The 21,764-nt window shown below is 36.3% G+C and overlaps 1 protein-coding gene across 1 annotated transcript in view; it reads left to right on the top strand.

Annotated features, from left to right (window-relative positions):
* The window catches only part of si:dkey-112e17.1, a 41,529-nt gene that overhangs the window by 14,801 nt on the left and 4,964 nt on the right, over positions 1 to 21,764 (top strand). The window contains exons 3-6 of the mRNA XM_042487780.1: positions 1,073 to 1,124; positions 2,821 to 2,944; positions 5,412 to 5,554; positions 7,900 to 8,142. Coding sequence (XP_042343714.1) covers positions 1,073 to 1,124; positions 2,821 to 2,944; positions 5,412 to 5,554; positions 7,900 to 8,142 — 562 coding nt within the window. The remainder of the gene's footprint in view (positions 1 to 1,072; positions 1,125 to 2,820; positions 2,945 to 5,411; positions 5,555 to 7,899; positions 8,143 to 21,764) is intronic.

A 21,764-nucleotide genomic window follows, 5' to 3' on the forward strand; every position in this document is an offset into this window, starting at 1 on the left:
GTAATACTATCTGTTCTGACAAGCCAGCTATTTTACCCTAGTGGTCCAGATTGATTCAAAATCCAGGAAGGTTTAGATTTTAGTATTCAGCTTGTTGTGAAAAACATTCCAGTTTAACATGATTTGTGTTCATTTCAAATGCAGCTCAACGTCTCCAACTCATCCAATAACTCCACAGGTTCTCACTGTTAATGATAGGGAAATTTAAAACACGTGTTCAATAAAATGAAAGTGTAACTAACAAGAACAACACTCAGAATCCAGGAAATGCATTACCATGAAGCCGCCCCATTGGCTGTTTTTTTCCTTATTCAGTTGTTCCCTATTAATTTAAATGAGTTCACAGAAATCATTGGAAAACAACTGCCCTGGCGAGCTAGGCGAGATCTTGCACGTTTAAAGCACCAGTGAGATTAACTGCCAAGGTCCCCTCTGGTCAGAGGTGGATGAGAGTCACAGCAGGGGTTGCCCTCAGTTGACCACAGACTGGTAATGAACTCATTCAGCTGTGAGAGTAATTTTTAATAAGAGGGTATTTGCTCAAGTATTTCTGCATGCTTCATTGGTTCATAGGCGCTTATGAACAGGAGAGGAAAATATGGTAAACGTAGCTATTAGAAATTTTCTCAGTTGTAAAATAGACTCATAGCCACCAGTGTGGCCATGGAAAAAAAAAACAACGTTTCAGCAGTGAAAAAGTGACAGTGACGCATCACTACAACCACTTTTTGAAATGCCCGTTATGTGTGAATGCGAGATTGTGATGCATTTTGCTTCGTCATCCAACACTATAATAGAGCAACTATTGAGGGGGTAAATAGCCATGGGTATTTTGGAACTCTTATATATTTAGTGAGGTGACTACTATGTGAAAAAGTTTCTTTTTCAGTACAGTTGTATGGGATAGTGTCCATTTTTACATTTCTGGTTAAATTGTGAACACCAGAGGGATTTTTATTCTTGGGAAAACTCCGCTAGGAGTGGGAAAAAAAACAGCAGACATTCATAAAAGCTGGGTTTGGATGTGTCTGTAATTATAACCTGAATTGCTGTGGTACTGTATGTTTTCCAGGCCCCAACTGTGTCCAAAAAGAGCCAGCTCCTGTGCATCCAGCAACTCTGAGGTACTGACACCAGTGGGTTTTTTTCTTCACATTTTTTCTCTCTTTGTGCTCTCTGCATATTACTCTCTTTCCTCGCATACAATGTGTTAGTTACACATTCCTCTGAAAACAGAAGTTTATCTGGGATCACTGGACAATTTTTTAATATTATTTGCCACTGGAGTCCACTGCTATAGCACTGCCCCTTCACTCCCCACAGAGCTGCACAATCTCAGGTTCACATCAGGTTGTGCAGTTTTGATACAAAGGTTGGACAACCTGATAATGAAGCAGGGAGGATTTTAAAATATTTGCTAAAGTGATTTGCAACATGAAATTATGTGATGTAAACTGCTGGAATTGCTGGTGCTTCTTAACATCAATTTCTATGATGCTATCAAAGGAGGAACATTTTTGGAGTTGATACAATTGTCTGTTTAAAATTTATGTCAGTATTATTAAATTATTAATTATTAAATAACTAATTTCCAACAAATAATCTAATCATCTTTGTTTAAATCATAATTTTTGTCATCATTTTCTAAAAAAATTCCAAAAATGAACTTGTTCTTACTGAAGCATATTGCAGTCACTTAAGGAAAAATTATTTTCCCTATTTTTATGGATTAGCAAGATTATTTTCTTAGCATTATATGTGTTAAAAAAGCTTTCATTGAAAAAAATCTAACTGAGAAAAAAAAATCTCAAATGAAAGTATCATGCTTCCATAGATTCTAGATTCCAGCAAGATTCCATAGGATTGATGCTATTTCTGTTCTTTGTCATACATGATAGTAAACTGAATATATTTATATAAAATACCAATGAAGCGAGAAATTTCTCGAGAGTAATTATCTGCAAATTGATTTTTAATAAAAATATTTTTTCAGTTGTAACCTTACCCCAATCACAAAAACACATTTTGTCCTTTACTGCTACGGGTATCAGGTATCAAGTGTTACAGATGACCAGATAGCAGGGACATTTTTAATACACAAGTAGGCATTGGTGAAAGAAGTATTCAGATCCTTTACTCAAATAAAAGTATAAATACCATCTTATGAAGATACACTGTTACAAGTAAAAATCCTGCTTTGAAAATGTTCTGCAAGTAAAAGTAATTACATTAGGGAAAATCTACTTAAATTATTAAAAGTACCTAATGCAGACGAATACCCCCCACAAAAAAAAACAACTAGAAAAAACAGACATAAATTCATATTGTAAATTAAAAAAAACACCCAAGAAATCAAAATTATAGAAAAGAAAAAAAACAGTTTGCCTATTTAACTAATAACAAAACATCATATTTTATTAACTCCTCTTATGTTTTTATATGCACATGTAAGTAAAGCTGTCAGATGAATGCAGTTAAGTAAAAAGTACAATATTACCCTCTAAAAGGTAGTATAAAGTACCATGAACAGAAAATACTCAAGTATAGTACAAGTACCTCAAAGTCATACTTAAGTACAGTACTTTGGTAAATGTACTTAGTTACCTTCCACCACTGTATGTAGTATTAACTTAGTAAAGAAAAGTCCATCTATGTATATGTTCTCTGTATACATGAATATGTGTTGACTGCTGCTGCGCCGTGGCTGTGTGTTGCAAGACGTTGCCTCGACTGATCCCCTGTGGGAACTCCTGTACTGAACATGTATCATGATGAAGCACCTTGGATAAACTGAATGGCCGTTATCTGCTTGCATTGTAGGTGCCAGAGGGAGTCCAGAACACCGGGGCTGAGGTCAGCGAGCTGCAGCTGATGGCTGAGAATCAAACCAACGTGGAAGCGACCACAGAGCAGGACAACAACAACGACAGCCTGCCACACACAGGTTGGGACGACACACACCTGCTCACACATGAATGCACACACACTATGCATGACTTATGTACTGGATTGCTGATATTGGCCCTTAAAAAACAAATAAAGGTACTGGATTCATGCTTAATTTATATTCTATTTGGCCTCAGTTCCACTTGCAAACTATTAGGATACACTGTATGACAGAATTCAACAAGCCCAAAGCCCTTGCACATCACTGTCAATGCCATCCATTTATATTTACACAACATGTTAAGACTTTTGACTAGAATAATTTTAGGAATGATAATACGGTAAGGAATATGAATCTACCATTAATTCATTTCCTGGAAAAGCAATGATCTGATGACGTTTTAGTGCAGTCATTTAATAGTGACAGCCTGGGGTTTGAGGAATGTGCCTCAATTGGTGTGATGTTTCTCAGGAGATAACTTGTCAATCATACAGTGTGGGAGTGAATAAGTATCTCTAGGTGGCACTCTTTCTTTGTACGCTCATCTGTGGTGGGTATCTCTGCTCATGTTAACCATCCACTTTTTATATTTATCTCAAGCAAATTGCAACTGCTTTTTCTGGACATGGAAAACAGCAAATCTTTTTCTCCTTCCAGGAGATAGATAAGCACAACACTGGGAGTTAAATGCCTCCGATCACTATTATGTTATAAATATTTTGTAAGATGTAACTTATAGTTGAAACAAACGTTGTATGAGTAGCCCTCTATAGACTGTGGGGGGGTCTGTAATATTCTCAATGGAAAGGAAGGTTGCATTAGTTTAGAGCAGCACACAGACTTGGTCCTGGAACAAATGCTTCTCTCTCTCTCTCTCTCTCTCTCTCTCTCTCTCTTTCTTTCCCTCTCTTTCCCTCTCTCTCTTTCACCCCCCCTCTCTCTCTCACTCAGTGGGACTGAACCCAGGCTGAGAGATTTGTGGGTTGTGGCATTTAACCCACAAAGCAGCCTGGGAGTAGTTTGAACAACAGGGGAGTACAGTCCCCCCTCTGTGTGCTCAAGTCACGGTCTTAGGAGTTTACACCAAAACACATAACTTGTAGACAGTGAAGGAGTAGAGATTAGCTCACTCTGCATGTTATTTCATTGAAGCATTTAAATTGCAGTACAACATCATATACTCCGTTGCCTTTCTGAGTGGCAACACTCTTTACTTAAAGGGAACTGTCCTTACTTAAAGGAATACTTCACCCTCAAAATGACCTTTCGTATTTCAGTTACTCACCCTGTATTACGTTGAACTTGTGTAGAATAATTTATTTTCCTGCATGCCTCCTGTGAATGGTGTTTTAAAGGGTTAGTTTGGATTAATCACAGTCACACAACACAAACTAACTGATGGAGGTAGACCAGCAGCTCCTGTTTCCAGTGTGGTAAAATTACAGTTTATTAATGGAGTCTTGCTTTGAAGAAAGCAAAGATAAGCTGCACTTTTAGTTCACTTTCCCGTCAGAAAGGGTGTCTGTCTGGAAGGTAATGAGCATACAACTGAGTAAATGAGACATGGATTTTACTGAATGAGTTGTGTGAGAGTTTGTGATCTAGTGCTATTTATGTATTTTTTCTAGTGATTTTCAAGTATTGTACACAGCGGCTATGTGTATAGATATTTATATTTATTATATGTGTATATACACTTTTTTCAATTTCATCTCTCTTATTTTTCTTGTCATCACATGTAAGTAAGTAAGATAAACTTTTTTGTCTCCGAATGGAAATTTGTCTTATGCATCAATGCAATTTGTCCTTGCAATCACAGCACACTCCAGACAGCAATGCGCATCCAACAGGCACAACGGAGAGACAACAAACGAGAAAAACAACAACAAAAATCACATGTCTAATTCACATTGTGTTAAGTTGTTATTTATTAATGTTTTTTTCCTTATGTATTTATGTATGGGAGCCTACAGGGTATCAGGTGACCTGTCAGATGACCTGGTGTAGTAGTATTTGAAGGAGTGTGTCTGCATTGTCAACTTGTCTGATGAAGAGCATGTATCCGAAGCGCCACCTTGGTGGTAATTATATTAAATATTCATGGGGGCGTAATTTAGTGTGCAATTTTATTTCTTCTCTTGTGTGAGAATTTGTAAACAGATGTTTTGATATAATTTTGCTGTTGTAAAACGCGGACCCCTATGATGTTAATTCATCAGGAATGATAACAATTTGTTAAATGTGAAGGCATGCCAGAACAACCCAACTTTCATTTCAAATTCAGTACAATAGGGAATAAGAAATTGATTTACAAATGGTCATTTGGGGGGTGAAGTATTTCTATAAAGAAGTTCTAAGCAGCGTGAAGTCAGTGCAGAACATTGGGATTAATGAAATTTCAATGAAGAAAATTGTTTTAATGTACAAAGTTTGAATCTACATTTCAGCACAACTTTTAAAAATAGCCTTGCCATTATTGTTCTCAACTTATTTTGTGTCTGCATTTTTTTCTGCTTTTCTACAGTCAGTGCTGGTGGTGATATTTCCCAGAGTGCAGAGGTGGACCTTTCCTGCAGCGGTCTGACTGAACTTGACCTTGGTGCAGATGAGGTTTTCATTGTATCATCAGCCCCTAGCCCAAGCAGGCTACCCTTCTCACCCCACACAGTAAGGCCTAGTTTCATGCCAGTACAGTTGTCTATGCTGTCACCCAGACATCAGTTGTTCCAAAGCTAAACATTCAGGAGCCTTCACAATCTACATGCTAGCGGCATGGCTGTATGCATGGTAAAGTCAGTCAGTCACTTAGTTGGTCAACCACTTTGGTCCAGACCGAAATATCTCATCAAAAGTTCTGTCTGAGCCGTGATGCTATACAGTGGACAGTGAAATTATCTGTTTAATCTCAAGGCCAAACTCTCAGTGGGTGATCTCCTCGCTTTGGGGAAATGATCCCTGAACCAATGAACATCAGAGGTGACAGGGCATTCATTGCTTTGAATTGACCCAGTGTTCCTAATAAGACTGACACCATTTTATTGGCGTACGCGTGGAGCAATCTAAAACTATGAAAACTATGAGGACATAAATGGGAAATGAGGATGATTAAAAGACGAGAGGAGCGTTGAAGAAGAACGGTTCGTCCAAGCATTTTTTTTCCCTGCTCTCTTTTGTATTCTCTTGGAATAAGAGTTGGCATAAAACAGCTCTGGCAGCTTTTTGAAGGACTGGCAAGCTTTTCTGCAGCCTAGGCTAATGGAGTATTATCTACAGAGCCAGATTCCCAGCTCCAATTGTGTGTGTGTGTTTGTGTGTTTGTGTGTGTCATGCACGCTTTGGCACACAGTGTGTGGTCTGCCTTTGTGTGTCCTCGATGCAGACGCCCGTGTAAATAATGTTTGAGAAATGTTTCTTGGGCTAACAGCGGCAGAGATCACTAAAAAATGCCAAAGTCATCTTCTCAGAGTCATAACCAGGTGAACTTTAGCATTGGTTTTTATGCCACACACAACCAGATACATAGATGTGCATTACATAAACCCAAAACATGTTGCTGCAAAGGAACCCTTCGAAGGAGGGCTTTAATTCAGTTACAATAAAGCAATGAAAAGTCTTTAAAACCTTTCTTGCTGTAGGCTGGGTAATGAGATCAAGGCAGAGAAGTCCGGATCAAAATGGTCTGGTACATTCCTCGAAATTTACCAGACTTAATTCAACTGTTTCTGATTTTTCTAAGTATTTTGAGTTTCTCCAGGCACTCTTCAAGGGTCGAGACTCCACCTTTGGAGCCATGGTTTGCAAGCGACATTGTTGGGTGCCTAATTTTTAACCTTCCGTGTCAAATCTAAAAGTTGCCATTGTGTTCATGGAGCTTTACAAGCTGAAAGAACATTTTATTTAAACCCCCTGCTAATTCTTGTCTAGACAAAGCTAGCAGCTAGTGACTCTGTGTAAAGGATTATCTGGACTCGTTCTCTGTCTGATGGTTGCAAACCAGATCCCCCCTCCCCACTCAACAGCAGCTGACCGGTCAGAAAGGACAACATGACCTTTGCACATCTAACCTGTCAAATAGCCTCTCTTGGTTGGTTGCCCGAACAAATATAAAGTCTCACACAGTAGATTTGTACATAGACGTTTGTTTAGACCTGTAATATTCAGATGGTAAGAGTCATGGATGCACAACACCACAAATGAGACTGAAATCATTCCAAAGCCCCTGCTGTTCTCTTGACAGCTTCACTCTGCTTAATAAATAATGATTGAGATTGGTACGTGAGCCACACACACTTGGCTGGCTGGCTGTGTGACTGAGCCGGCCAAGCTAATCAGCACAGTTCCTTCTTGTTAATCCATTAATATAGTACACAAAGATATGCAGGCAGGGATAAATTCAGGTGGTAGGAGGAAATATGGTGGGTGCAGTCTGCACACTGGTAGCTGTTAGTTCCTAATACCCGTACTATCAGGGCTATGTTGCTGCATGTGGTGATGTTGAGTCCAGTGCTTGGGTCCAGTCTTTCCATTGATGCACAATACCAAAGATGCGTGCGTCATTCAATAAAAAGCCTGCTGCTCCATGCAGGTCATTGACCATTGTAGCTGCAGTTGAGTGCTTGAGCATAATGCCACCTCTGATATGTGAGCTATTTATGTTGTGTGGTCGTCTTCCTTCTAATTAGTTTGTTTATCCTCTCTAGGCCACTCTTGTCTTGTAACCTTTGTTCTTCCAGGGAAAGTTTTGTTTGCTAAATATGTGTTCTTTTCAGCAATTTATTGCTTGGTATTCATAAATGAACACATTTTCATATTTGGAAACAATCTTTGCCCCTAGACACTGAGCATTTGGAAAGACAGAGACAACATTATCATATTTCAGGCAACTAAAGACAATATGGCTACTAGTGGACATACAAAGGCATGTTGCTTAAAAGTAGTCTATTGGTGCCCAGTGTAGACAGGCCCAGACTACTTATTTCTATCTTTACAATTTTGCAATTTGTGTCTCTTAGCAGCGGGAGAGGTTTCTACGGCACAGTGACACTGGCCCAAGCCCTGCAGGTGACTGGCCGTCACCAGACCCCACCACCTCACCTTCTTGTACCAGGTCCACCAAGGACAGCAGTGTTGGCTGTGCGAGACCAAGAGCGTGGAGCGTACGCACCTTCCAGGACTTCCTCCCTCCACTGCCACAGCTGCATAAGAAGTGGTGCAGCTGGAACTCTACCAGTCCTTTCACCAAGCTGGTGGATAGCGTGAGTACTAGAACATTTTGTTTTGAGTAAATAACTCTCCATACCAGTAGACAGTGGTAGTCTGTATTTGTCATTTAAAAAGGAAACTGGATGACCAACAGGATAGATTCAGAGTCAGAAGTATTTTTTACTTGCAAGGAATTTGCTTTGCTTTTTGGTGCGTACATTACGTACAATAAACATGTCACTGGCTAGCATTAACACAAAATAATATGAACTGTTTTTGTGCAAGAGCAATGGCTAATCTCACGCCCTCTTGATTTAAGCCATTTGCTTGCTTTCCCCACTGCAGTTTCTCTTCTTGTACATTGAGTTGAACTGCATATCATAGTAATTTCATGGTGATTCAACATGCTGAATTGCCCAAAAAGTAGCCGACAAGGGCCAAGTACTGGTACGGGACACACCACAAACACTAGGCTGACCATCACTCACCAATGGCCCAAAATTGATCATAGTGTTTCAGTGCCCTAAAACTCCCTGCCTGCTTATGAATAAATGAGGCTGTCAACATTATCTAGATTAACCAGGACACTGTTTCTAGAAATTAACTTTGATGTGGATTTCTTTTTAAGTGGTGATCGGTTGACAGTTCTGCTCCTCTCTTCACCTGTGTCCAAGACACATGGCCTCAGACCTGATGATGCGACCACAAAGTCAATCATTGATCTTTGGTCTTGGAAGTTCTGGTACTTGTTTATAATGGACAATCCATGACTAGCACAAAAAGTCCAATAACAAAAAACCACTCGGGGTCTGATCAGGCAGGCTGATCCCCCAAGTCATCCCCCTCCGGGTTTCTCCATCCTTGCCAACATGATCGTTGAAGTCTCCCAGGAGAGCTATGGAGTCTCCAGTCTGCACCTTTCCAGAGAGTCTATGAAGGCTGGGCACTCTGAACTGCCCTTTGGCGCATGAGCACAAACAGCACTCAGAGAACTCCTCTCAGCAATGATGTCTCAGTGATGCTAAAATTGGAGTGATGTGACAGAATCTTCTAGATTTAATTAATAATCTGGCTGTTTAGTTCTGTTTAAGTTGCTGTTGTGAGACTGAGATGAAGTTTAAACAGGAAAAAAGAGAATCACTGCATTCCAGGCGTGATGATATAAAAGCATGTTTGACATTTTCTGTGTCTGTAAAATTGAGAAATGTGTCTTATCTTAGAGATGTTATATAACTGATAAAAACAGACTTTAACAATATTAGTAGTGTCTTGTTCAAAGATAAATGGCTTTGAAAAATTACCTCAAGGTTCTATGAATTTAACATTGTCAGTTAGTGAACTAAGGGAGGAATGTATCTGTCGGTTCTGATGTTCTGGACCAATGATCAAAACCTTTGTTTTTATTATTATTAATTGTAGGAAGTTGCCTTCCAGTCCTTGACATTAGATAAACAGGAATTTAGGTTAGATTGTTCAGTTCATGAGCTTTAAATGAGAGGCATAATTGTGTATCATAAGCGTAACAGTGAAAGGAGATGTTGTGTTGGCAAATGATATGTTGAAGGGGTAACATGTACAGTGAGAATAAAAAATCCATGAGGCAGTCTACAGGTCATGCTAGCTATTGATGATATAAAATCTTGAATGGAGAAAAAGGATTTTCTGTTTTCCAGGTAAGAGGAGAACCAATCCAGTGCAACTCCACTGATGCCTGCCCATTTTTTCAGTCTCTCACTGAGAGTTTTGTGCTGTATGGTGTTGAAGGCTGCCCTCCAGTCCAGTAGTAGCGCTAGGCCAGAGCAGTATCCATAATCTGCAGCTAGTAACGAGTCATTTGTCACACGGGGGAGAGCTGTTTCCCTACTGTACTGTTGAAAAACAGTACCCCTCTGGATTTTTTTCAAAGACATTATTGCTCCTTAGTGCCTGTAAGATTTGTGTCAAAACCACTTGCTCTGATAGTTTTTGATATGAATGACAACTTAGAAATCGGCCAAAAGTTCTTCATGTCAATTGGATCCAGTGTGGGCCCTTTCAGAAGTGGCATCAAGTGGGCATGCTGGCATGCTCATATGTGACACAGTGTCTAGGAGATCATGTAGTGATATGGGGATGAAACAATTTAAAAATTTCAAATAGGGACCAGGGATATTAACAGTTATTTCAGGAGAAGTTATTTGTTATTGTACTTGTTTATCTTATTGATGAAGAAAGTGAGGAACTTTTCACTCTCTGCTGGGAACAAGGCTGTTGCGGTTGTTTGTTGGAGACTGACAATGTTATTAATGTTAATTAAAAAATGCAAGGTGGCGAAAAATGTCAAAATATGACATGTGAAAAAAGCAGCTGAAAACCACACAAAATAGCATGCAGAGAAACGCCATGGCATAGGATGTTGCAAAGATGACCAAGAACATCATAATATAGTATGTCAAAAAAACAACCGAAAATGCCAAATGGCGAAAAATGTCAAAATATGACATAAAAAAAAAAAAACAGCTAAAAATCCACATAAAATAGCATGCCGAGACAGGTAATAGCATAGAATGTAGCAAAAATGGCCAAAAACACCACAATATAGCATGTCAAAAAAATTGGCAGAAAATGCCATACTACAGTATTTTGAAAAATGAATGAAAATGGCTGAAATTACGTTTTATAGCTTTTCTAAAGATGCAAAAGGCTCAAAATGTCATAACTTAGGACGTCAAAAAAATGGTGCGTCAAAAAAATGGTGTGTCAAAAAAATGGCCAAAAATGCAAGAAAAAGGTGAAATTTTGACATATCAAAAATATGGCTGAATACGACATTTTATAGCTTGTAGAGACACGCCATAGCATAAAAAGTGGAAGACAAGGCCAAAAAAGGCCAAAAACATAATTTGGCATGTCAAAAAAATGGCCGAAAATGCAATAGTATAGTATATTGAAATATGTCAAATTTTGACATATCAAAAAAATGGCTGAAAATGTCTATAGCCAAAAACATCAGAAATGGCCAAAAACATCAGAATTTAGCATGTTGAAAAAATGGCCAAGAATTGCATGCTATAGTATGGCAAAAATGTCAAATTTTGACATGTCCCAAAAATGGCTAAAAACAACATATTAAAGCTCATAGAGATGCGTCATAGTATACAAAGTGAAAAGGAAGAGCAAAAATGGCCAAAAACATCAGAATTTAGCATGTTGGAAAAAATGGCCAAAAATCGCATGCTATAGTATGGCAAAAATGTCAAATTTTGACATTTCCCAAAAATGGCTAAAAACACATATTAAAGCTCGTAGAGACGCGTCATAGTATACAAAGTGAAAACAAAGAGCAAAAATGGCCAAAAACGTCAGAATTTAGCATGTTGAAAAAATGGCCAAAAATCGCATGCTATAGTATGGCAAAAATGTCAAATTTTGACATGTCCCAAAAATGGCTAAAAACAACATATTATAGCTCGTAGAGATGCGTCACAGTATACAAAGTGAAAACAAAGAGCAAAAATGGCCAAAAACATCAGAATTTAGCATGTTGAAAAAATAGCCAAAGATCGCATGCTATAGTATGGAAAAAATGTCAAATTTTGACATTTCCCAAAAATGGCTAAAAACAACATATTATAGCTTGCAGAGACGACGTCATAGTATACAAAGTGAAAACAAGGAGCAAAAATGGCCAAAAACATCAGAATTTAGCATGTTGAAAAAATGGCCAAGAATCGCATGCTATAGTATGGCAAAAATGTCAAATTTTGACATTTCCCAAAAATGGCTAAAAACAACATATTATAGCTCGTAGAAACGCGTCACAGTATACAAAGTGAAAAGGAAGAGCAAAAATGGCCCAAAACGTCAGAATTTTGAGCATGTTGAAAAATGGCCAAGAATTGCATGCTATAGTAAGGCAAAAATGTCAAATTTTGACATGTCCCAAAAATGGCTAAAAACAACATATTACAGCTTGTGCAGACGCGTCATAGTATACAAAGTGAAAAACAAGGAGCAAAAATGGCCAAAAACATCAGAATTTAGCATGTTGAAAAAATGGCCAAAAAAAATCGCATGCTATAGTATGGCAAAAATGTCAAATTTTGGCAGTTCCCAAAAATGGCTAAAAAAACAACATATTATATCTCGTAGAGACGCGTCATAGTATACAAAGTGAAAACAAAGAGCAAAAATGGCCAAAAACATCAGAATTTAGCATGTTGAAAAAATGGCCAAAAATCGCATGCTATATTATGGCAAAAATGTCAAATTTTGACATTTCCCAAAAATGGCTAAAAACAACATATTAAAGCTCATAGAGATGCGTCATAGTATACAAAGTGAAAAGAAAGAGCAAAAATGGCCAAAAACATCAGAATTTAGCATGTTGAAAAAATGGCCAAGAATCGCATGCTATAGTATGGCAAAAATGTCAAATTTTGACATTTCCCAAAAATGGCTAAAAACAACATATTATAGCTCGTAGAAACGCGTCACAGTATACAAAGTGAAAAGGAAGAGCAAAAATGGCCCAAAACGTCAGAATTTAGCATGTTGTTGAAAAAAATGGCCAAGAATTGCATGCTATAGTAAGGCAAAAATGTCAAATTTTGACATGTCCCAAAAAATGGCTAAAAACAACATATTAAAGCTCATAGAGATGCGTCATAGTATACAAAGTGAAAAGGAAAGAGCAAAAATGGCCAAAAACGTCAGAATTTAGCATGTTGAAAAAATGGCCAAGAATCGCATGCTATAGTATGGCAAAAATGTCAAATTTTGACATGGACCAAAAATGGCTAAAAACAACATATTAAAGCTCGTAGAGATGCGTCATAGTATACAAAGTGAAAACAAGAGCAAAAATGGCCAAAAACATCAGAATTTAGCATGTTGAAAAAATGGCCAAGAATCGCATGCTATAGTATGGGAAAAATGTCAAATTTTGACATTTCCCAAAGAATGGCTAAAAACAACATATTATAGCTTGTAGAAACGCGTCATAGTATACAAAGTGAAAAGGAAGAGCAAAAATGGCCAAAAACGTCAGAATTTAGCATGTTGAAAAAATGGCCAAAAATCGCATGCTATAGTATGGCAAAAATGTCAAATTTTGACATTTCTCAAAAATGGCTAAAAACAACATATTAAATCTCGTAGAAACGCGTCATTGTATACAAAGTGAAAAGGAAGAGCAAAAATGGCCAAAAAATATCAGAATTTAGCATGTTGAAAAAATGGCAAAATCGCATGCTATAGTATGGCAAAAATGTCAAATTTTGACATTTCCCAAAAATGGCTAAAAACAACATATTATAGCTTGCAGAGACGCGTCATAGTATACAAAGTGAAAACAAGGAGCAAAAATGGCCAAAAACATCAGAATTTAGCATGTTGAAAAAATGGCCAAAAATCGCATGCTATAGTATGGCAAAAATGTCAAATTTTGACATGTCCCAAAAATGGCTAAAAACAACATATTAAAGCTCATAGAGATGCGTCATAGTATACAAAGTGAAAAGGAAGAGCAAAAATGGCCAAAAACATCAGAATTTAGCATGTTGAAAAATGGCCAAAAATCGCATGCTATAGTATGGCAAAAATGTCAAATTTTGACATTTCCCAAAAAATGGCTAAAAACAACATATTAAAGCTCGTAGAGATGCGTCATAGTATACAAAGTGAAAAGAAAAGAGAGCAAAAATGGCCAAAAACGTCAGAATTTAGCATGTTGAAAAATGGCCAAAATCGCATGCTATAGTATGGCAAAAATGTCAAATTTTGACATGGACCAAAAATGGCTAAAAAACAACATATTAAGCTCGTAGAGATGCGTCATAGTATACAAAGTGAAAACAAAGGAGCAAAAATGGCCAAAAACATCAGAATTTAGCATGTTGAAAAAATGGCCAAGAATCGCATGCTATAGTATGGCAAAAATGTCAAATTTTGACATGTCCCAAAAATGGCTAAAAACAACATATTATAGCTCGTAGAGATGCGTTATAGTATACAAAGTGAAAACAAAGAGCAAAAATGGCCAAAAACATCAGAATTTAGCATGTTGAAAAATATGGCCAAAAATCGCATGCTATAGTATGGCAAAAATGTCAAATTTTGACATTTCCCAAAAATGGCTAAAAACAACATATTATAGCTTGCAGAGACGCGTCATAGTATACAAAGTGAAAACAAGGACCAAAAATGGCCAAAAACATCAGAATTTAGCATGTTGAAAAAAATGGCCAAGAATCGCATGCTATAGTATGGCAAAAATGTCAAATTTTGACATGTCCCAAAAATGGCTAAAAACAACATATTATTAAAGCTCATAGAGATGCGTCATAATATACAAAGTGAAAAGGAAGAGCAAAAATGGCCAAAAACATCAGAATTTAGCATGTTGAAAAAATGGCCAAAAATCGCATGCTATAGTATGGCAAAAATGTCAAATTTTGACATTTCCCAAAAATGGCTAAAAACAACATATTATAGCTTGTAGAGATGCGTCATAGTATACAAAGTGAAAAGGAAAGAGCAAAAATGGCCAAAAACATCAGATTTAGCATGTTGAGAAAATGGCCAAAAATCGCATGCTATAGAATGGCAAAAATGTCAAATTTTGACATGTCCCAAAAATGGCTAAAAAAAACATATTATAGCTTGTAGAGACGCGTCATAGTATACAAAGTGAAAAGGAAGAGCAAAAAAAAAGCCAAAAACTTCAGAATTTAGCATGTTGAAAAAATGGCCAAAAATCGCATGCTATAGTATGGCAAAAATGTCAAATTTTGACATGTCCCAAAAATGGCTAAAAACAACATATTAAGCTCGTAGAGACGCGTCATAGTATACAAAGTGAAAAGAAAGAGCAAAAATGGCCAAAAACATCAGAATTTAGCATGTTGAAAAAATGGCCAAAGGTCGCATGCTATAGTATGGCAAAAATGTCAAATTTTGACATGTCCCAAAAATGGCTAAAAAAAAAACATATTATAGCTCGTAGAGACGCGTCATAGTATACAAAGTGAAAAGGAAGAGCAAAAATGGCCAAAAACATCAGAATTTAGCATGTTGAAAAAATGGCCAAAAATCGCATGCTATAGTATGGCAAAAATGTCAAATTTTGACATGTTCCAAAAATGGTTTAAAACAACATAATTAAGCTCGAAGAGACGCGTCATAGTATACAAAGTGAAAGGACAAAGAGCAAAAATGGCCAAAAACGTCAGAATTTAGCATGTTGAAAAAATGGCAAAAATCGCATGCTATAGTATGGCAAAAATGTCAAATTTTGACATTTCCAAAAAATGGCTAAAAAAAACATATTATAGCTCGTAGAGATGCGTCATAGTATACAAAGTGAAAAGGAAGAGCAAAAATGGCCAAAAACATCAGAATTTAGCATGTTGAAAAAAATGGCAAAAATCGCATGCTATAGTATGGCAAAAATGTCAAATTTTGACATGTCCCAAAAATGGCTAAAAACAACATATTAAAGCTTGTAGAGATGCGTCATAGTATACAAAGTGAAAACAAAGAGCAAAAATGGCCAAAAACTTCAGAATTTAGCATGTTGAAAAAAATGGCCAAAAATCGCATGCTATAGTATGGCAAAAATGTCAAATTTTGACATGTCCCAAAAATGGCTAAAAACAACAATATTATAGCTCGTAGAGATGCGTCATAGTATACAAAGTGAAAAGGAAGAGCAAAAAATGGCCAAAAACATCAGAATTTAGCATGTGAAAAAATGGCCAAAAATCGCATGCTATAGTATGGCAAAAATGTCAAATTTTGACATTTCTCAAAAATGGCTAAAAAAACAACATATTATAGCTTGTAGAGATGCGTCATAGTATACAAAGTGAAAAGGAAAGAGCAAAAAATGGCCAAAAACATCAGAATTTAGCATGTTGAAAAAATGGCCAAAAATCGCATGCTATAGTATGGCAAAAATGTCAAATTTTGGCATGTTCCAAAAATGGTTTAAAACAACATAATGAAGCTCGAAGAGACGCGTCATAGTATACAAAGTGAAAAAGGAAAGAGCAAAAATGGCCAAAAACGTCAGAATTTAGCATGTTGAAAAAATGGCCAAAAATCGCATGCTATAGTATGGCAAAAATGTCAAATTTTGACATTTCCCAAAAATGGCTAAAAACAACATATTAAAGCTTGTAGAGAAACGCGTCATAGTATACAAAGTGAAAGGAAAGAGCAAAAATGGCCAAAAACATCAGAATTTAGCATGTTGAAAAAAATGGCCAAAAATCGCATGCTATAGTATGGCAAAAATGTCAAATTTTGACATGTTCCAAAAATGGCTAAAAACAACATATTTAGCTTGCAGAGACGCGTCATAGTATACAAAGTGAAAACAAAGAGCAAAAATGGCCAAAAACGTCAGAATTTAGCATGTTGAAAAAATGGCCAAAAATCGCATGCTATAGTATGGCAAAAATGTCAAATTTTGACATTTCTCAAAAATGGCTAAAAACAACATATTATAGCTCGTAGAGATGCGTCATAGTATACAAAGTGAAAACAAAGAGCAAAAATGGCCAAAAACATCAGAATTAGCATGTTGAAAAAATGGCCAAAAAAAATATGTCAAATTTTGACATATCAAAAAAATGGCTGAAAATGTCATTTTATAGCCTTCAATGATGCGTCATAGTAAACATAGTGGAAGAAAAGGCCAAAAGAGGCCCAAAACGTCATATTGAAGTATATTGAACTGTCAAAAAAAAGGACAGAAAATCCCATACTATATACCATACATACTACTAATGTCGAAAAAAGTCAAATTTTGATTTAAAAAATGGCCTAACGACCTATATCTTGACCTATACCTACCTTATACCTTGAAACGACCTCCATAGTATAGAAAGTGGAAAACAACGCCAACAAAGGCCAAAAACATCGTAATTTAGTATGCCAAAAAAAAGACAGAACATGCCATGTATGTTAAAAACGGTCTAATTTTGACATATCCCAAAAATGGCTGAAAATGACATATTATAGCTTATAGAGCCACGTCATAGTATACAACATGGAAACGAATGACAGAAACGGACAACATCATAATTAAGCATGTTGCAAAAATGGCCAAAAATCGCATACTATACTATGGTAAAAATGTCAAATTTTGACATGTCCCAAAATTGGCTAAAAACATCACATTATAGCTTGTAGAGACACATCATAGTATACAAAGTGAAAGTAAAGGCCAAAACCGCCCCAAAACACTATAATTTAGCATGTTGAAAAAAAGACCAAATATCCCATGCTATAGTATGGCAAATATGTCAGATTTTGACATGTTATGTTAAATGTTAAATGACATGTTATAATTTGCGGAGACGTGTCATGGTATACAGAGTGGAAACAAAGGCCAACAAAGGCCAAAAACATATAATTTAGAATGTTGAAAAAATGGCCAAACATCGCATACTATTGTATGGCAATAATGTCAAATTTTGATCTGTCCCAAAAATGGCTGAAAATGACATACTTTAGCTTGTAGAGACACGTCATAGTATACAACGTGGAAACATAGACCAAAAAAAGGCCAAAAATGTCATAATTTAGCATGTTGAAAAAATGGACAAAAATTGCACACTGGTATGGCAAAAGTATCAAATTTTGACATGGCCCAAAAATGGCTGAAAATGACATACTATAGCTTGTAGAGACACGTCATAGTATACAAAGTGGAAAAAAAGGACAAAAACGGACAAAAACGTCATAATTTAGGATGTTGAAAAAATGACCAAAAATCGCATGCTATAGTATGGCAAAAATGTTAAATTTTGACATGTCCCAAAAATGGCTAAAAACAACATATTGAAGCCCGTAGAGATGCGTCGTAGTATACAAAGTGAAAACAAAGAGCAAAAACGGCCAAGAACGTCAGAATTTAGCATGTTGAAAAAATGGCCAAAAATCGCATGCTATAGTATGGCAAAAATGTCATATTTTGGCATGTTCTAAAAATGGTTTAAAACAACATAATGAAGCTCAAAGAGATGCGTCATAGTATACAAAGTGAAAACAAAGAGCAAAAACGGCCAAAAACTTCAGAATTTAGCATGTTGTGAAAAAATGGCCAAGAATCGCATGCTATAGTATGGCAAAAATGTCAAATTTTGACATGTCCCAAAAATGGCTAAAACAACATATTATAGCTCGTAGAGACGCGTCATAGTATACAAAGTGAAAGGGAAAAGAGCGAAAATGGCCAAAACAAATCAGAATTTAGCATGTTGAAAAATGGCCAAAAATCTCATGCTATAAGTATGGCAAAAAATGTGAAATTTTGACATGGTCCCAAAAATGGCTAAAAACAACATATTATAGCTTGCAGAGATGCGTCATAGTAATACAAAGTGAAAACAAGAGCAAAAATGGCCAAAAACGTCAGAATTTAGCATGTTGAAAAAATGGCCAAAAAATCGCATGCTATAGTATGGCAAAAATGTCAAATTTTGACATGTCCAAAAATGGCTAAAAACAACATATTAATAGCTTGCAGAGACGCGTCATAGTATACAAAGTGAAAACAAAGAGCAAAAATGGCCAAAAACAATCAGAATTTTAGCATGTTGAGAAAATGGCCAAAAATCGCATGCTATAGTATGGCAAAAATGTCAAATTTTGACATTTCCAAAAATGGCTAAAAAACAACATAAATAGCTTGCAGAGACGCGTCATAGTATACAAAGTGAAAACAAAGAGCAAAAATAGCCAAAAACGTCAGAATTTAGCATGTTGAAAAAATGGCCAAAAATCGGGCATGCTATAGTATGGCAAAATGTCAAATTTTGACATTTCCAAAAATGGCTAAAAACAACATATTTAAAGCTCGAGAGAGATGGCGTCATAGTATACAAAGTGAAAAGAAAGAGCAAAAATGGCCAAAAACATCAGAATTAGCATGTTGAAAAAATGCCAAAAAAAAGTCGCATGCTATAGTATGGCAAAAATGTCAAATTTTGACATGTCCCAAAATGGCTAAAAACAACATATTAAAGCTCGTAGAGATGTGTCATCGTATACAAAGTGAAAACAAAGAGCAAAAATGGCCAAAAACGTCAGAATTTAGCATGTTGAAAAAATGGCCAAGAATCGCATGCTATAGTATGGTAAAAATGTCAAATTTTTTGACACGTCCCAAAAATGGCTTTAAGAGGATATATTATAGCTTGTAGAGATGTTAGAAAACCAGCTCGCAATGGAGAAACGGGAAGTAACACACAAAAAATTGATGGTGAAGATTTTGAATTAGGTGTATTTATTTTAAAAGACAAGTGGCATATTAATTACAAAAGAGATACCAGCTGCCAGTTGCTGCCAAAATAATGAAACAAATATAACAAAAAGAAGACTCCTAAAGCTAAATTGAGCTGAACTGTCTAAAGACTACAGTGACAATAAGTCAATATCTCTAAAACAAAAATGGCCTAACTAACTACTCTGGTGAATCGGTTGAAAAAAAAGACAAATGACCAGTCCCCCTGAAAGTGTGATTAAACAGTGACAAAACCTATAGTGAGTGAGTAAAACTCAGTGTATTAAAGCTTACCCTGGCCAAATCGGGACACACACACAGGAGTCAAACTCACACACTATTCACACACAACAATTTTACAAAGATTAGATACGCGTGGTGTCTGCCACCATTAGCAGAGCACATCTGACTGTATAACAGCTGTTAGTTCCCGGATTGGTGGAGCCCCGCACTGATCTGCCGCACCAATCACCAGCCGCCGGGATCCGTTAGGGGCCGGAAGGACATGCCCTCTGGAGACCTGACCGCTGTAACTCAAAGGGACTATTAGAACACACATACACCCACATACAGCGGGAGGAGAGGATATAAGACTCACACTCAGGGCCGTATACAGAGACGTGTGATAGCATACAAAGTGGAAACAAAGGCAAGAAACATCAAAACGATTTAGTATGTTTGAAAAATGGCCAAAAATTGCATTCTATAGTATGGTAAAAATGTCAAAGTTTGACATGTCCCCAAAAATGACAAAAACAAAACATATAAAGCTCGAGAGATGCGTCATAGTATACAAAGTGAAAAAAAGAGCAAGAAAATGGCCAAAAACCTCAGAATTTAGCATGTTGAAAAAATGGTCAAAAATCGCATGCTATAGTATGGCAAAAATGTCAAATTTTGACATTCTCAAAAACGGCTAAAAACTGGGATATTATAGCTCGTAGAGATGCGTCATAGTCATACAAAGTGAAAACGAAGAGACAAAAATGGCCAAAAACATCAGAATTTAGCATGTTGAAAAAAATTAGCCAAGAATCGCATGCTATAGTATGGCAAAAATGTCAAATTTTGACATTTCCCAAAAATGGCTAAAAACAACACATTATAGCTCGTAGAAACACGTCATTGTATACAAAGTGAAAAGGAAGAGAAAAAATGGCCAAAAACGTCAGAATTTAGCATGTTGAAAAAATGGCCAAAAATCGCATGCTATAGTATGGCAAAAATGTCAAATTTTGACATGTCACAAAAAGGCTTAAAACAACATATTAAAGCTCGTAGAGACGCGTCATACTATACAAAGTGAAAGAAAGAGTGAAAATGGCCAAAAACGTCAGAATTTAGGTAGCATGTTGAAAAATGGCCAAAAATCGCATGCTATAGTATGGCAAAAAATTGTCAAATTTTGACATGTCCCAAAAATAGCTTAAAACAACAACATATTAAAACTTGTTTGATGCTTCATAGTATACAAAAGTGAAAACAAGGAGCAAAAAGGCCAAAAACGTCATAATTTAGCACATTGGAAAAAACCAAAAAAAATCGCATGCTATAGTATGGCAAAAATGTCAAATTTTGACATGTCCAAAAGATGGCTAAAGACAACATATTATAACATATTATGTTATAGCTTGTAGAGGACACGTCATACAATACAAAGTGAAAACAAAGGCCAAAAAAAGGACAAAATTGTCATAATTTAGCACGGTGAAAAATTGGACAAAAATCCATGCTATAGTATGGCAAAAATGTCAAATTTTGACATGTCCCAAAAAAAAAAATGGCTGAAATTCACATATTATAGCTCATAGACACGCGTTATAGTATACAAAGTGAAAAGAAAGAGCGAAAAAATGGCCAAAAATGTCAGAATTTAGCATGTTGAAAAAATGGCCAAAAATCGCATGCTATAGTATGGCAAAAATATCAAATTTTGATATGTCCCAAAAATGGTTGAAAATGACATTTTATAATGTGTAGAGATGCGTTATAGTATACAAAGTGGAAAGAAAGAGCAAAAATGGACAAAATTGTCATAATTTAAAGGCCCAGAAAAAGGCCAAAAGCGTCATAATCTAGCACGTTGAAAAAATGGAAAAAATCGCATGCTATAGTATGGCAAAAAATGTCAAATTTTGACATGTCCCAAAAATGGCTAAAAACAACATATTATAGCTTGTAGAGACTCGTCATAGTATACAAAGTGAAAAGAAAGAGCGAAAATGGCCAAAAACGTCTGAATTTAGTATGTTGAAAAAAAAATGGCCAAAACTTGCATGCTATAGTATGGCAAAAATGTCAAATTTTGATATGTCCCAAAAATGGTTGAAAATGACATTTTATAATGCGTAGAGATGCGTTATAGTATACAAAGTGGAAAGAAAGAGCAAAAATGGACAAAAT

This window comes from Plectropomus leopardus, chromosome 6 (assembly GCF_008729295.1).
Source record: "Plectropomus leopardus isolate mb chromosome 6, YSFRI_Pleo_2.0, whole genome shotgun sequence".
In the NCBI taxonomy this organism is placed as follows: domain Eukaryota; kingdom Metazoa; phylum Chordata; class Actinopteri; order Perciformes; family Serranidae; genus Plectropomus; species Plectropomus leopardus.